General features: G+C 50.2%; 1 protein-coding gene across 4 annotated transcripts in view; it reads right to left on the bottom strand.

Moving 5' to 3' along the window:
- Nucleotides 1-17016, bottom strand: part of BTBD10 (BTB domain containing 10) — a 475094-nt gene that overhangs the window by 268110 nt on the left and 189968 nt on the right. For all 4 annotated transcript variants that reach the window (XM_069623613.1, XM_069623611.1, XM_069623612.1 and 1 more), the window contains exon 4: nucleotides 4121-4223. In XM_069623613.1, the coding sequence (XP_069479714.1) occupies nucleotides 4121-4223 (103 nt within the window). The remainder of the gene's footprint in view (nucleotides 1-4120; nucleotides 4224-17016) is intronic.

The raw sequence follows: 17016 nt of genomic DNA, 5'->3' as shown, positions 1-17016 counted from the left end.
CTGGGGGTCTCTGAGGTAGAAGGGAATTAGCACATTTCTGAGAATTCGCCCTAACAATGGAGAACCCGACCTTCCTCTTGCGAGAGAAGATCCTCTCTTTGTGGAAGACTTATTGTCGGGCAGATGGACATGTCCAGAAGGTCTGGGTACCACGTCCTCCTGGACCAATCCAGTGCAATGAGGATCATGTGTTTCCCGAACTTTCTCAACCTCCTGATCACGTGAGGAATGACAGGGACTCGAGGGAACGCGTACAGGAGTGGAAACTCACAGTCCACCACAAACGCGTCCCCTAGAGCTCCTCTTGGAGGAAATCCCCTTGAGCAAAACAGTTTGCACTTCCGGTTGACACAGGCAGCTAACAGATCCACTTGAGGGATTCCCCAAAGGTTGAAGATCTCTTGAAGGACTTCCTGAGCTAGTTCCCACTCGTTGAGACGGCTCAGAGCGTCCAACGCCGTGTTCTGCTCTCCGGCTAGGTGAACTGCCGATAGAAAGATTCCTTCTTGAATTGCCAAGAACCAAAGCTGCATTGCCTATCTGCACAGTGGTAGTGACCAAAGACCTCTCGTTGAGGTAGTACATGGCCACTGTGTTGTCCGCCATTATCAGGGCATTCTTTCCCTGTACAGATGGCAGGAAGGGATTCAGCGCAAGTCTGATTGCCCTCAGCTCCAAAAGGTTGATATGTAGTTTGGACTCTGATGGAGACAAACGACCACTGATTGCCAGCTCGTTGGTGTGGGCTCCCCACCCCATGAGTGAGGCGTCCGTCACTACCGTTGTCTCCGGCCATGGCTGTCAAAAGATTCTCCCTTGAGAATGTTGTCTTTGCAAGCCCACAGAAGGTCCTGAACAACTGTTCGGAACTTGCAAATGGTCAGATATTTTGCGTGAGAACTGGGACCACAGAGTCCTGAGAGCCCATTGGCAGGATCTCATTCTCTGGCACCAGGAAAATGCAGTATGCCATGAGACCGTCCAACCTCAGAAAATCGAAGGCCGGATAATGCTGGGCACTATGGAATTAGGTACCCATCTACAGAATGTGTTGAGCTCTCACCTCGGGTGGCGAGGCTTTCCCAGAGGAAGTATCCTGGACTGCTCCAATAAATTGGAATCTTTGGGATGGCATCAAGTGAGAATTCTTGTAATTGAGGGCAAAGCCCAGTTTGTGAAGAGTGGCAGGTCACGCTGCGATGATACAGGACTTGTTCAGGAGAACGTGCCCTGATCAGCCAATCGTCCAGGTAGGGGTAGACGTGAATGCCCCTCTCCTGAGACTCTCTGCCACCACCGCCATCAACTTGGTGAAAACCCTTGGGCAGAGGTTAGTCCGAATGGCAGAACTCGAAATTGATAATGAGAACTGCCAACCACAAACCTTCGGTGCGTTCAGTGCTTGAGATATATTGGCACATGAAAGTAAGCATCCTCAGAGGGTGGTGCCACAGGGGTGACCTTTGGCACAGGCGGGGACTTCTGGCGGACACAGGGCTCTGGGTGTGTCCTTGGGGCTCTCCCTAGGGCGCTTCTTGTGAAGGGCGGAAGCTAGGGGTGAGGGTTCATCCTCCTACTCTTCAGTGGTCTGAGCAGCCAGTTTATCTTGAGCAGATGGCTCCTTATGCTGTTTTTCAACACGTAGACCCAACAAGTGTTAAAGAAAATAGTTCCATAAACATGTAGGGCTTTACTATTGGTAGAGAGCAGCTGTCAAACTGTCAGCACAAATCATGTTTGCGTTTAGCTTGCAAATAGCTATTGTTGGTCGAATACTGCTCAAAATAAAAAAACTATAAAAAAAATATATAACACACAGGTGTAAGGTGGATGGAGGAAAAGAGTTTTCCCAGTCTCTACCCAGAAGTGAAGGTGCACGGTATGCAGACGAAGTCACCAGCCAGGGAGGCAGTAAGGATCCTGGATTGTGTTGCTCGCACCACAAACAAACCTCATCTAATGTTGGGGGATCGGTCCAGCTCCTCTGGTGGCCAAGATTAAAGCCTGGGTTGACAAAATCGTGCAAAGACCCAGTGGTTCAGGTACCAGTTTGCTAAATCCAGAGCAATAATTACACCTGGATACTGCATACGGCCAGTTCAGTTCAAGAGGCGGATCTCAGATACGAGACAAGACCGCCATGTCATGCCTTGTAAGTGATATGATTATTTATATTGTGCTCGTACACAAGTGTTTCACAGCGTGACAAGGCAAGGGAGGGGAACAGGGGAGAACAAACAATGATCTTACTAGGTCAAGTGACATTGAGAACGCGCAAGTGAAAGGGAAAGGGGGAAAGTGCATGGAAGGGGGAGAGTGAAAAGTGCGGAGCAGAGGAGAACATATAAATAATAAATAAAAAATAAATAGGTACTAGAGGCAATAAACAGTGGTAGTGCAGCCAGCAAGTGCTGTGTTTAAGGCAGTAGACTGGGTAAGTCTGATAAGTGCAGAAAAAATAAAATGGGGTTGGGGGGGGGAATGTATGGGTACAGATATAGTCCCCAGTGCAAGGGGTGGCCAGGAGGCAGTGCAGGTTCAGTGGAACAATGTGCAAGTGCTATTCAATGGAACCCAGAGTTCTGAAGGCAAGTAACCCAACTATGCCTTTTCAGTCAAGGGACGGGAGCCCCCTTCACAAACTTCTCTCCTCCATTGGAGTTGCATTTGGTCAGAGTACTTTTCCGTTTGATTGGAGAGTTCTGAAACAAAGCCTTAGTCTTCCTTGGACAACATTCTTGTACAGCAGTTTTTGGCCGATTCCTAGCATTTGGCCAATTTATGGTGCAGATAGCTCAATCACATAGACTGATTGCCGGATGTATTTGCAGCCAACTAGAAGACACTGCACAAACCTTGCAAGACTCCCTTAAATCGGGTATGGTTGCCATTCTTGGGCAAAGACTCCTATGGATTCAGCAATTAATACCAGACACCTACTCTTACATCAGGTCAGATCTGGTCAATGCAGCCATGAACTACATGAAGTCTCAGGAAGGCCATGGATAAATATGGTTCAGACTTTTGATGCTTACCAAGCAAACACTATCTCATTGTGGAGTCTCACTGGACTTCTAAACAAACTCTGCCATTTAAAACGATATCTGCAGGGTACACTTCTGTTCCCCGATCACAAAATGGCTGCAGAAGCACGCAGTCAAACATAAAGAGCTCCCATCAGCTAGCAAGTCCCAAAAGGAGCAGCAGGCAACCTATTACAAGGTACTTTTGGAGGAACCATACCTGGGTCTCTTATGGATGCCTAAGGAACACCGAGTCTGAATGCCAGTGAGACCCAATATGGGGACTCCCTGGCAGAAAGGAAGTTGGTGAAGCATAAGTGAAAGAAGAAAATGTTAAGGCAATCTGTGCAAATCGCAAATCACTTATTAGGACTTTCATGCTAACGAACGTGTGAAGAAACATGGGCTAGCCTCACACCTGCGACCGGGAAAATTCAAAGGTGTAAATAAAATGTGCAAAGGTAGAATGTACTCTGCTGAGAGAAAGGAATTGTTTTATTAAATAAGAAAATGTGGCTAGATTGTTTAACAAATCATTTTGAATCATCCTAGACTCCCTTTATTTATTCCTCATCAATACAGGTACATTTACACTTTTTTTTTTTTTGTTTTAATCAAATAAGCCACTCATGCAAAGATGTGTTTTTACTCCTATGGACTGTTAGTTTACAGGTAAATCATGTTTAAAAACCAAAGAGACCATAGTCTACAATAAAGCAATTATGCACCTATTGCCACTGGAGGACACAAGGTTAGACCACCACATATACTGTTTAAGGATCATGTTGACTAGCCCATCTTGCTCAAGGAGCAAAAGGAAATTAATTTTACAAAGCCTATTCATCTTTGAGGTTTGTTACCAAAGTGTTGCTTTAACAGTACGATGCATGTTCGAGAATCTTTTGCAAATTGCTTGGCGGTCAGACATCATTCAAAATCATACAGGGGAAAAGAGGGGGAAATTGTTGGGGGTTCCCCATCCCAGAATACATTATCATTTTAGTCTAACATCTAGAGTGTGGCTCAGTTAAGAATCTGGTGAATGGGTAATAGTTTGAAATAGTAAAATCTTTCCCAGTGTGTGGTCAAATGCTCACCAGAATCGCACGGAACACAGTAGAGCCGATCCCTTCTGCTACTTCAAACTCTCCCTTTTCATTAGGACGTGTGAAATTGTGCTCTCTGCCCGATCCAAACATCCTGTACAATATAACCATCGGACAAACAGAATTAGAACTTTTTTTTAATTAAACTAGGAGCAAAATGCTTTTTGAAACATTTAATTTATTTCACATTTACAAGTATTTGGATGTGGTTGATGTGGTGACCAATCTTTGAATATATTTAAATGAAAATACTCCAGCATATACCAGTACTCTGATCAAGACAAACATTTGCCCCTGAACAATTCCATGCTCCGTGTTGTACTCCAATAAGCATTACTGGACAACTACAGGAGGTACAAGAAATAAATCATTGCCTTGGTGGCGATTCAGGTATTTTAGAGTAACAATCCCTCCTCAACATGTTGGGAACATGCTGCAGGCAGGGAAAACCTCTCTAATGATACTGCACAATGAAGTTATATAATTGGGAATGCACAATATGAGAGCCACCTTCCCACATTCAAGTACCCTGGTTCCCCCTAAATAACCGGCCCAACCATCCATTTAAGTTTTTATGCCACTGTAGCGCAAGTCTAGTTGTTTTAACAATGTATCAAATAGGTGTTTTTCCTATACTTGGAATTGAGAGCTTTCCACATTCAAGATGCTAAAGACCAGCAATGGGTTCTTCCGGGAAGCAAACAAATTCTGAACTGCATCTTGGTTCAGCATCTAATGATGGAGGGAGAGCCAACGATGACCCAGTCTGTCTGCCTGGCTGCGTGTGGATCAGTCCCTAATCATGTACAGCCACTGGGAAAGCTGATCACAACTGCCTAGTGCCCCAGCTGGATAGCCATCAGGCCGAATGAACACGGAAGACTGTGACCCACTGCTGGTTCAATTAAAGAAATTCAAGTAAAGTGATATTTACTGTTTTAGAGGAGTTATTAATGAAAGATTCTGGTTGCTTGTAATGGCCAATTACTTACCGGTAATCTTCATTACAGAGTCCTGATCCGCCTTGTCTTAATGATGCAAGGCTTGTCTTGTGGTATAGACCTTCCATAATACCCTTCCAAATCAAATATGGAGGACCACCTAATTTTGTCCAAAGTCCTTTCTCCCTTTTTGATAATGATTTAAAAGGAACCTCCCATCACCAATCTGCCAGTTATGTCAATGTTGACCTGAGCCTGCACATAGAGGGAGGACTGCGACAAGGAAGATTAGGACTCCGAGTAATGAAAATTGGTGCCAAGTAATCGGGCCATTACCTCCTCATCCATAAAACAAAAACATAGCCACACCAACTGATGCTGCAAACCCATAATTTAATAACAAATCATTGATTAATGAGAGCAAACACCACTGACCCAAACAGAGTAGAGACCGGGCCTCCCAATTGCAGTCTGTAGTGTGTGCTGAACATGGATTAAACGTCCCAGATGGCCACGATACAAATGTGAATGGAAGTACAACCCCATTATACCCATGTGCACAGCAAGAGCCAAAGAGCATACCTTCCTAATTTCCCCCATACCCATCCATAAACTCTTCCTTACCCTCTACCCGGTTACCCTAAAACCCTTACACATCCAATGCGTGGATCCTATCCCTCTTTCCCCATGGGTGTTGCAGCAAACCTGTGTAGCTACTAGCAGAGGCGCCAAAATACCCCTAGGGGGTGGCAGGATTGCGTGCTACATCTGCGTGAGAACTGGGACCAGACACCTCCAATCTTATTCTTCATGGCCATTACAATTACTACAGACTACCTTTCACTCACTATTGTCAATTTCAATACTGTCGCTACCACTTCCCAATACTACTCTACTCCTCCCAAACTATCACAACCTCCAATACCACTACTACTGCCTCTACTCCAACACCATTCCACACACTCCTTACTCACAAACACCAACACTCCACAGACCCCCACACTCCAATAGCATCCGTACTCTTTTTTTCTACTCTCCCTACTCTTTCCACTCTTGCCTCTGGTCTCAGACGTCCTCCGCCACCTCGTGTCCTCACCCAACTATCCCACACACACCATTCTCACACACCTACTTAAATAACAAATCCCCTCCCAGGATTGGCTACTTGCCCTATCCAATCCACTTACATTACCTCCAGGGGGAGTGGCTAGGGAGGCTTAAAGGATATGTAAGCCCCACCCATTCTTCCTACACAGCATTACTGGGTTTCTGCCCTTGGCAATGCAATAGCCCCTAGGCACCACTGACCCCTATGACTCTGGCCTCTCTGCAGGCCTTCTTAGCATAATTCCTGGTGGTTTAGTGGGTGTTTCAATGCATCCATTCCCTGGTGGGTTAGTGGTGGTTTTCAAGAGTGTGGGCTCCATCAGGCTCCTTCTGCTGGTGCTGCGTTCCCAGTCTCAATCCAGAGATCTTTCACTGCTGTGCTGGTTGTCCCCTTCTCTTGGGGTCATACCGGCTGCCGCATCCTGTGGTGAGGCCACCTTTGGCAGAGGGATGCATATGCAGTCTCCCCACCTGGTGTCCTGTAGGATGCTGCTACTGAAGCATGGAGACTATGGATCTGTGCTTCATGCGGCATACTCACTGTCAGGAATTCAGGCAAGGAGAGGAAGGGGGCCTGCCCGCATGCGAGGGCACCGCAGGTTGTCAGGTGTTGGCTCCCTCCCTCTCCAGACAGGGTCTGTACACAGGACCGGTGTTAGAGGAGTTTTCCCAAAGTCCTCTGGAAGGAAGGACTTCACAAAACTACCCCAGTGATTTTCAGATTCCCCCCCCCCTCTTAGTATCAGTCTCAGTCACTGTCAGTATTCATGAGCATGTGAATCCATGCCAGACCCATGCTGGAGAACAACAGTTACAGGTAAGTAACTTGTTCCTTCTCCAGCATGGGGTCTGGCATGGATTCACATGCACATGAATAAAGAATACATACAGTAGATACATGCACAACCACGGGAGGTGGCAAGGCTCAAGCAATTACTCTTACCTCCTCACAGGCTCACCTTCAAGTTAACAGGCTGTGTAGCACTGCTTGACCGACTCTGGACTCCTCCCTGGAATCCCTGTAGACGCAGTAGAATTTCGTGAAGGTGTTTGTGACCTCCACGTAGCAGCCCTGCAGATGTTCAGCAGGGGCACAGCAGACAGGAACGCGTCATAGCAGCGATCGCTCTGGTAGAATGGGCTCCGATGGCCAGGCAGCGGTCGGTTAGCCAACCGGTAACTGGGTGATGCAGCCGGAGAGCCACCTGGAGATGGATGCCTTGGACAAGGCCTTCCCATGGTTCACAGGACCAAAGTTCACAAAAAGCTGAGAAGTCTTCCGGAAACTCTTCGGGCGGGCCACATAGAACTTCAGCGCTCAAGCCCCATCCAGCGAGTGCAAAGTCGACACCAAGGATTCATTGAGATTGAGTTACGTCAGAACCTTGGGCACGAAGGAAGGGTGCGTCCGCAGCATCACTCGTCTTGTGGAAAGCCAAGTAGGGCCGCTTACATGACAGGGCCTGGATCTCACCCACTCTCCTGGCAGAGGTGATGGCCACGAGGAAAGCAGTCGTCCAAGAAAGGAACTTGAGAAGAGCATGATGCATAGGCTCGAAGGGGGCCCCTATGAGCCTAGTCAGCAACATATCGAGTTCCCACGCCGGGAACGATCAGAACAGTCCTTTAATGAACTCCTTCACTAGATGATGTAACCAAAGACCACCATCATGGAGATCTGGTATAGCGGGAGATAGCCCCCCAGATGCACTTTGAGGGAGGCGTGAGCCAGCACCAACTTAGCCAACAACAACGAGTACGGAAGGACTTTGGGAGGGCGGGGAGGGCGAAGACCGTGACCCTCAGAGGGTTAATCTTCTGCGCCAAAAAAAAAAAAAAAAAATATTCGCAAAAAACGCTTTTATTTGTACCCGTAGCATTCAAGAGTCGACGCCCTAGTAAGGACCTCCCTGCAGTCCGCCGGCAGCTCATAACCACCCAACTCCAATGCTGCAGGAGCCAGGCCTTCAGGTTCAGCGATCCTGGGTCATGGTGCCAGATTGTGCTTCCTTCCCTGGCGAGCAGATCCGCGACCACTGGTAGCTTGACTAGAGGGGATGCAGACATGCTGAGAAGGTCCGGGTACCAGATCTGCCTCGGCCACGCTGGTGCGAGGAGGATCATCCTGCACTGACACCGTCTGAGTTGACTGATGACTCTTAGTAGTAGAGACAACAGAGGGAACGCGTACAGGAACAGGCCCTCCCAAGGGAACGAGAATGCGTCCCCATGCTCCCCGGCTGGGGTAACCCGCTGGCGACCCTCTGGCACTTGGTGTTCGTTGTCATCACAAATAGATCTGGTGTCTACCCCACTTGAGGAAGAGGTTGTCCACTTGATCCTGCCTGCCGAAGCTCCCACTCGTGGCAAGAGCGCAGCTCCCTGCTGAGCGAGACCCATCTAACGGTGGAGATGTTTTCCCAAACGCTGCTGAAGTTCGCCAGCCGGACTCCCACTGGGGAGCAGGGGTGGGGGCCCGACGTCTAGGCTGGTTCAGACCTGCTTGGAGGGCAGCGCGCTGCCTTGGGAGCCTTGACAACGACAGCGCCCACATCCAAAGGCCTTGAAGCGACCCCTGTAGGCTTCCTGGGTCGTGGAACAGGACGACTGGCTGGATCCACCATAGAAACCCTTTGAAGATCTGCCCGTTTTTCCCTCCTGAGGAGTGAAAGGACGGACAGTGTTGTTGCAGTGAGCCCAGGGCACGGGACGTCTGTCGGTCTTGATGGCCTGAAGAGATTCATCAACGGCCTTTCCAAAGAGATTGTCTCAGTTGAAAGGCATGTCCAAGACCCTAGTTTGGACCTCTTGCCTGAAGTTGGTGGTCTTCAGCCAGCCACGACAAAGGCAAACCGTGTTGGCCACCTGGTGGAATCCCATGTCCGCAATGTCCAGGGCCATGGTAATGATGTGGTCCGACGCCACCTTGCGTGGGAATCGGAGATTTGAGCGGAGGGTGCCTCTTCCTTTTCTTCAGCAGTGGTGGCCTGGTGTCAACGGGGTCGTCGCCGGTCGAGAGGGTGGCGGAGCCAGCCAGTATCCTCTTCTGAATCTCAGACACCAGTGTGTGGTGGGTCGAGAGAATATCATGAGATATCTCTGGGAGGTGCCTGGGGAGTAGGGTCGCTGGGTCCAGTGCATATGTCGTCATCTCCGTCGACCTGGTTGTCGTCGCCGCCTACGGCGGGTACCTCCTTGACGTTCCCATCGTCGTCCTAAACATCGGAAGAAGAAATATCCATGCCTTGGAGTTCTTCCACTCCCCCACTTTCCCTCCCCACAACATCCCGTTTTTTGGGTCCAGAGGGGTCAGCTTCTGGCTAAGGGACGGCATCCTCCTTTCCGTGGTCTTTTCTACTGGCTTGGCCGAAACCTCCCACCTATGACGAAGAGCCACCCTGGACCGGGTCAGCCCCTTTTGCCTTGAAAAGGGAGCCACCATCAGCTCGATAGATGCAGAGGATTTAGCCTGTATCATCTGGGCCTTCACGGGTAGGTCTGCCATCTTTTCCTGTTGCTTGGCCCTCTCTGGTTTCTCCCGTAGCTTCCCCAGGGTAGCTGACTTCATCTTCGACCAAGAGCTGGAGCGACGGCTGGAGATTGAGGCCGCTGGAGATGAGGAACGTGCCCTGGCCATTGCGGGACTCACTTGCGCGGCTAACCAGACAGAACCAAACCTGTGGTGCTTGGCCTGGTCTTGGACCCCCTCGGATGGAGCGCCCTCAAAGGACATCGAAGCCCGCTCTGGCTGGATCCAGAAGAGTCATACCTGTGAACCACACGGGGCAGGGGCCATGGATTTGAGCCACGCCGCCAGCCTGCTGTGCCGCTCCATCGTGCGCGTGGTAAAGCCACGGCAGATCTCGCAATCTTCCTCCTTGTGCGTTGGGTGAAGACAATAAAAAGGCACTGGGAATGTTGGTCCTCCACGAAAACATTCCGCAAACCGCAGCTGTTGCAGAGCTTGAAGAGGGAACCCCCCTCGTCCTCCTGCAACATGATCCGGCATGCAGTATGGGCCTTCTGGAAACTTCTAAGAAGAAACACTAACAATGTTTCCCTTGAGGGGCAATGAAAGATGTCGAAAAACAGATACCCGTTTGTCAGATGATGAACCAATAAAGCACATCGGCTCGAACAAAAATAGGATTTTCCTAGCAACAAAGCACCAAAAACGCAGAAAGCTCTAAGAGCGAAACACCAGGACTCCCAACACTTGGACGTGTGGTAAAAATCAGAAGATGGCTGCCAGAGAAGTTGCTTAGGGAGAGGGCAGTCATTGGCTCGGGACAGTATGACCCAGAGCTCAGCGATTGGCTTATAGGAGAAAGACAGTTTATAAACAAAGGTGAAACTGTTTTCTTTTACAGAGGATTCCCGGCCTCACGACGGGGAATATTCATGAGCATGTGAATCTATGCCAGACCCCATGCTGGAGAATAGCAAAGCTGCATGCACTTGACTATCCATCTGGAGATGGCGTTCAAGACGTGATCACCTTCCCTTGCAGGTGCTAACGAAACCGAGTTGATCTGTTTTCCTTAGAAGTTTAGCTTTGTTCACATAGTAGAAGACCGCCCTCCATACATCAAGTGAATAGAGGCTTTTTTTCTGCCGAGTTAAATGGATTTTGAAAGAAGGTATGAAGTTCCATGGATTAACGATGGAACTTTGAGATTAACTTAAGTGAGAACCTGGGGTAAGTTCTGAGGACAACCTTGTCCTTGTTTTTTTATGAACAAAGGGTGTTGTACGGACAAAGCCCGTCGCTCACCGACTCGTCTTATAGAGGCGATAGCTAGGCGATCGCTACTAGGAATGCAGTTTTGTAAGTGAGATGTTTTAGACTGGACTTGTGCATAGGCTCGAAGGATGGACCCATGAGCTTGGAGAGCACAACATTAAGATTCAAACTCGCAGGAGGGTTGGACATTGGGGGGGGGGGGTGTACAGCCTCTTCACCCTTCCATGAATGCCTTAATGACAGGACTTTTCCACCAGGACACCTTGTTTTGTGAAGTGGTGTGAGCCGACAGTCTCCACGGTCTCAATGCGAGACAGGTCCCCCTTCCTAACAGGGAGACATGCAAGCCCAGCAGCAACAACTACAGAACTCTGAGATCCAGCAGCAACTTCAAAGATGGCCGCCACCATTGCCTCGGTACACACCAGGCTCCCAGGCTGCCTTAGGACAGCAGCACCATGATTGGCTGGTGTCCCCATTTGAAGGAGCCAACCCCCTGTGCCGGCAGGTGAAGCCAACCCCCACTGAAGGCCTACACTCAAGGCCTTTTCCATCAGTCTCCACAGGTTTCAGCCACGTTGACCGCAAAGTTAGGACATGCTTCGCAACAGGTACTGCCCACCCCTAACTTTGAACATTGGGCACAGACCCAAATAGACTATAATACCTGCCTAATGTATGTGCTACATAAGATCGATGTTTCAGATGTAAGTCATGTTCCACCACTGTCTAACTTTTATAACAGTACTGTGCAAAAATGAATGCCAGAAATTCCCAATGTCTGCTACAACTTAGACATCTTTGACTGTGTAGCGATGCTAAATGTAATGCTACTAGTACATTGCCTAATGTATCCGTGTTATCTCCAGATATAGTCTGTAATCCTAACGTTACGGACAGGTCACCAAAAGATATTCATGTATGTATCATGTAGTACGCTGTGAGTATGTTTATTCTATCGTTTAGCCATTCCGCTGCCTCCCCCACGGCCCCTCGCCATTCCTGAAATCCGCGCTGCTTGGCAAACCCAATTTCGCTGCCACCACAACAAACACTAATGTTGGCATGCATGCAGCATTGTCCAACAAAGCTGCACGGCCAGGACGCTGCCGCAAAACATGACACACACCCCTAGCTCATGCACCAAAACATGCCGGAGTATTGCGTTCCTTTCATTTAAGCTTATGGTGGTGGAAGGTGGTGGGTAGCATCCGATCCATGGGTTTAGACTTATGTTGCCGAGGGCTAGTCTGCTACATGAAGCAGCCGGTCCCCTCCTTTCTCTCGCCATTGCCATCGGTTACTCCATCTTAAGAGTTGACCGTTAAGACAGCCTAGGAGGGGGAGTTGCTTTCATACACAAATCCAACCTCCCCATCACAGCCTCCCCTCTGCAGAAACTACTAGGTTATGAAATCCTACTGGCCAAACTGGAATCTTCACCCCAGTCCACCATCAATGTACTTCTCTACTGCCAACCTTCCCATACTTGCAACCCAGAAAATCATCACTCCTCAAACCAAATACAAAATTCATCCTATTAGGAGATTTCAATCTATGGTACAAAGAACCCTCTGACCACGAGGCCCTTGGAGCCACCCTTGAAGAGATGAACTTCAGTCAACTGGTCCGCTCACCTACCCACAAAAAGGGATAACACTTGACTGGATACTCCCTTGCAACACTCCCCTCCAAGTATCCTCGATTCTCCCCCTCCCTTGGGCAGATCATTCCTTGATCTTATTGTCCTTTACCCCACCACCAAAAACACTCCCATCAACGAACAACTCCTTTGCATCACTGCCAAATACACCTGTAATCTCACAGACGAGCTTCTGACTCCCACCATCCTAGCCTTACTCAAATCAGCCCCAGACAATTCCACCCCCAAAGTCTTACTAGCCTCCTACAACTCTGCACTATTAACTGCTCTTGATGAACATGCCCCCTTCAAAACCACCTCCCGTAAAAAAGCATCACCCAAAACTGGTCTCTGGAAAAAGAAACGTGCTCTTGAACATCTCTGGAGGAAGAACCCTACCTCCACTAACAAAACAGCCTTCCAGTGCTTAGCAGACACATAAAACAGCTATCACTGCTACCAAAGCCAATATCTTCATCACCAGAATCTCTGACGCAAGCTCAAATACCAAAGAGCTCTTCAAAATTTAGAGAGTTCGAAACCGCGGCCCTCCTCATCCGACAATTTCGGTTAAAACAAAACATGGTGCACACTCGCCCAATCCTCCCTGGACACCAAAACAAGGAAATTAAGGGAGAAAGCTATTCTCAAAATATCCCTACTTCCACCCCTTGCCACCTACCTCCCTGGTCACCACCTCCACGACTGCAACCCATCCTCCTCAGTTCCAATTCTCTGCCGCCCCCCCCTCCATACCCTCCTGAAGTCCTCACAATCATCCAGCACCTGAAAGCAACCAACTGTGCTGGCGACACATGCCCAGCTAATGTCAAAATGTGTGCAGAACACTTGGCTCCTATCAAAGCCAACTTCCTTAATGCATTATTTAAATTCAACTCAATTCCTTCTGCCATCAAGGATGCATGGGTCACACCCCTCCTGAAGAAACCCACCTTAGATCCACCATCCCCACTTACTGCCGGCTTATCACCACAGTACCTCATCTCCTCAAAATCCTGGACCGCACTGCCTACACAACTTCAATCACGCCTTGAAAACCAATCTGCTAGGTACCCGCCAATCAGGCTTTAGATCTAAATAGTACAGAATCTGCCCTCCTTGACCTCAAGATCCAGCTTGACCACACCAGAGATAATGGAGAGCTTGCAATCCTCCTACTAGACCTCTCTGCAACCTTCGACCTAGTAGAGCATAAAATCCTCTGCAAACACCTCACCAAAACTTTCCACCTCGCCCCAGAAGGTACCTTATGGATCCGATCCAATCTAATCCAATCTTTCCCATCTGGCAGATCCACCAGGGTCTTCGCAGCACCCGAACCAGCTAACCCCCTTACCCGTCTCCTACGGTGTCCCACAAGGTTCCTGCCTTTCCCCTACCCTCTAACATGTAAACCAAACCCCTCTTCGACCACCTAGACAGACTTAACATACCCTACGTCAATTCCGCGATGATACACAAGTCCTACTCAGAAATCACCGGAAAACCAAGAACAAGATGCCACCAACATTAACCGAGTCTTCAGCATCATACAGGTATGGATAGTAAGGAAGGAACCTGCTGAGGAAAGCAATCAACCAAATACTCTCGGTTTAGCAAAACACTTTACACACAAGAGTTGGTTCCAGAGGAACGTAGGGGTCTAGAGGGAGAGTATGGAACAAGTTACTTACCTGTAACTGTTGTTCTCCAGCATGGGTCTGGCATGGATTCACATGCTCATGAATATTCCCCGTCGTCAGGCTGGGAATCCTCGGTAAAGAAAAAACCAGTATCAGTTTCGTTTCTGATCTGTCTTTCGTAGTAATAACCAATCACTGGTCTCTGCGTCATACTGACCACAGCCAATGACTGCCCTCTACCTAAGCACCGCCTCTGGCAGCCATCTTCAGATTTGGAAGCACGTGAAGTGGCAGTATGACCAAGTGAAGAGCCGCAGAGGGGTAGGCGGGAGGGTTCGCATGTGAATCCATGCCAGACCCATGCTGGAGAACAACAGTTACAGGTAAGTAACTTGATCCTTCTCCAGCATGGGGTCTGGCATGGATTCACATGCTCATGAATAAAGAATACATAGCAGTACACATATGCACAACCACGGGAGGTGGCAAAGGCTCAACATTAAGCATCACATCAACTCAACATTAAGCATCTTACCTCCTCACCAGGCTCACCTCAGGCGAACAGGTTGCGCAGCACTGCTTGGCCGACCCTGGACTCCTCCCTGGAATCCCGGTCGACGCAGTAGAATTTCGTGAAGGTGTGCGTCGACCTCCACGTAGCAGCCCTGCATATGTCCAGCAGGGGCACACCAGATAGGAACGCCGTGGTAGCTGCGATCGCTCTGGTGGAATGGGCTCTCGGACGGCCAGGCAGCGGTCGGTTTGCCAACCGGTGACAGTACATGATACAGCCGGAGAGCCATCTGGAGATGGAAGCCTTCGAGAAAGCCTTCCCCTGATTGACAGGTCCAAAGTTCACAAAGAGTTGTGACGTCTTCCGAAACCCCTTCGTGCGGTCCACGTAGAACTTCAGCGCTCTAGCTACATCCAGCGAGTGCAAAGTCCTCTCAGCCGGCGACGAAGGCGACGGGAAGAACACAGGTAACACCAAGGGTTCTTTGAGATGGAAGTCCGACGGTACCTTGGGCATGAAGGAGGGGTGCGTCCTGAGCACTACCCTCGTGTCGTGGAAAGTCAAGTACGGGGCCTTGCAGGAAAGGGCCTGGATCTCTCCCACTCGTCGTGCGGAGGTGATGGCCACAAGAAAAGCTGTTTTCCACGATAGAAACTTCAACGGGGCCGAGTGCAGAGGCTCGAACGGAGGTCCCATGAGCTTGGTCAGCACCACGTTGAGCTCCCACGCCGGGGCCGGAGCCTTCACCGGCGGGAACGATCTGAACAGTCCCTTCATGAACTCTTTCACCAGACGATGAGACCACAAGGACATCCGCCCCGTGGTTCTGGTGTATCGGGAGATCGCAGCAAGATGAATCTTGATGGACGCGTGTGCCAAACCAGCTTTGGCCAGCGTCAGCAGGTACGGCAGTACTTGGGGAGCCGTAATCCGTAGAGGGTTAATCTTCTGTGCGTGGCACCAGACAGGGAACCTCTTCCATTTGTGTCCGTAGCATTTAAGAGTCGAGGACGCCCTGGCCTTTGCAAGAACCTCTCTGCAATCGGCCGGTATGTCGTATCCTCCAAACTCTAGCGCTGCAGGAGCCAGGCCTGCAAGTTCAGCGACTTCGGGTCGTGGTGGAGGATGGCGCCTCCTTCCCTGGAGAGTAGATCCGCGTCCGCCGGCAGCTTGATCGGCGGGGACGCTGACAAGTCCAGAAGGTCTGGGAACCATATCTGCCTCGGCCACGCAGGTGCGACGAGGATCATCCTGCACCGTGACCTCTTGAGCTGGTTGACGAGCCGGATTAGCAGAGGCAAGGGAGGGAACGCATAGAGGAACAGGCCCTCCCAGGGGAACGAGAAAGCATCGCCCATGCTCCTCGTCTGGGGAAACCTGCTGGCGAACCTCCGGCACTTGGTGTTCGTCGCCGTCGCGAACAGGTCGATCTGGGGTGTGCCCCACCGTCGGAAGAGGCGATCCACCAGATCCTGCCGTAGTTCCCACTCGTGGCACGAGCGCAGCTCCCTGCTGAGTGAGTCGGCGATGGTGTTTTTTATCCCTGCCAGATGAAACGGCACCAGAAAAATCCCTTGGGCGACGGCCCAATGCCACAGGTCCTGCGCCTCCTTGGACAGCGCTGGGGACCTGGTTCCGCCCTGTTTCCTGATGTAAAACATGGTGGTGGTGTTGTCGGTGAAGATCCTCACCACCTTGCCCTTGAGGGACGGAAGGAAGGACCTGAGGGCCCAAAACACTGCACGGAGCTCCAGGACGTTGATATGCAGGGACTTCTCCGTCGGGAGCCAGAGTCCCCTCGCGTGCAGATTTTCGGTGTGCGCTCCCCACCCTTCCAGGGAGGCATCCGTGGTCACAGTCTCCTGGTGGGCTGGGGTCTGGAAGTCCATGCCCGCCGTCAGATGCGCGCGGGTGCCCCACCACCGTATCGCTCGTCGGAAACTCTCGTCGAGCTTGATCCTTTCCTCGAAGCTGCCCGTCGTCTGGATCCAGCGCGCATCCAGGAATTCTTGCAACGGGCGCATCCGGAGCCTGCACATGGGAATGAGGTAGATGCAGGAAGACATCATCCCGAGGAGGGACTTGATGGATCTCACTTTGGCCGCGTCGGCCACCAACATCCGTTGCACCTTGCCCAAGATGGTCCTGGTCCTCTCCTCCGACGGGGAGGCCAGAAGGGACACTGTCGAGCCTCGCTCCCAGAAACAGTGCGACTTGCGCGGGCACCAGGTGGGATTTGGCGTAGTTCACGGAGAATCCCAGGTCCGTGAGGAGTTGGACGGTCCTTGCCGTGTGG

This window comes from Ambystoma mexicanum, chromosome 11, assembly GCF_040938575.1.
Source record: "Ambystoma mexicanum isolate Mex_15411 chromosome 11, UKY_AmexF1_1, whole genome shotgun sequence".
Classification (NCBI taxonomy): domain Eukaryota; kingdom Metazoa; phylum Chordata; class Amphibia; order Caudata; family Ambystomatidae; genus Ambystoma; species Ambystoma mexicanum.
Note: the sequence above shows the minus strand (reverse complement) of the source record. Positions and strands in the feature narration are given on the sequence as shown.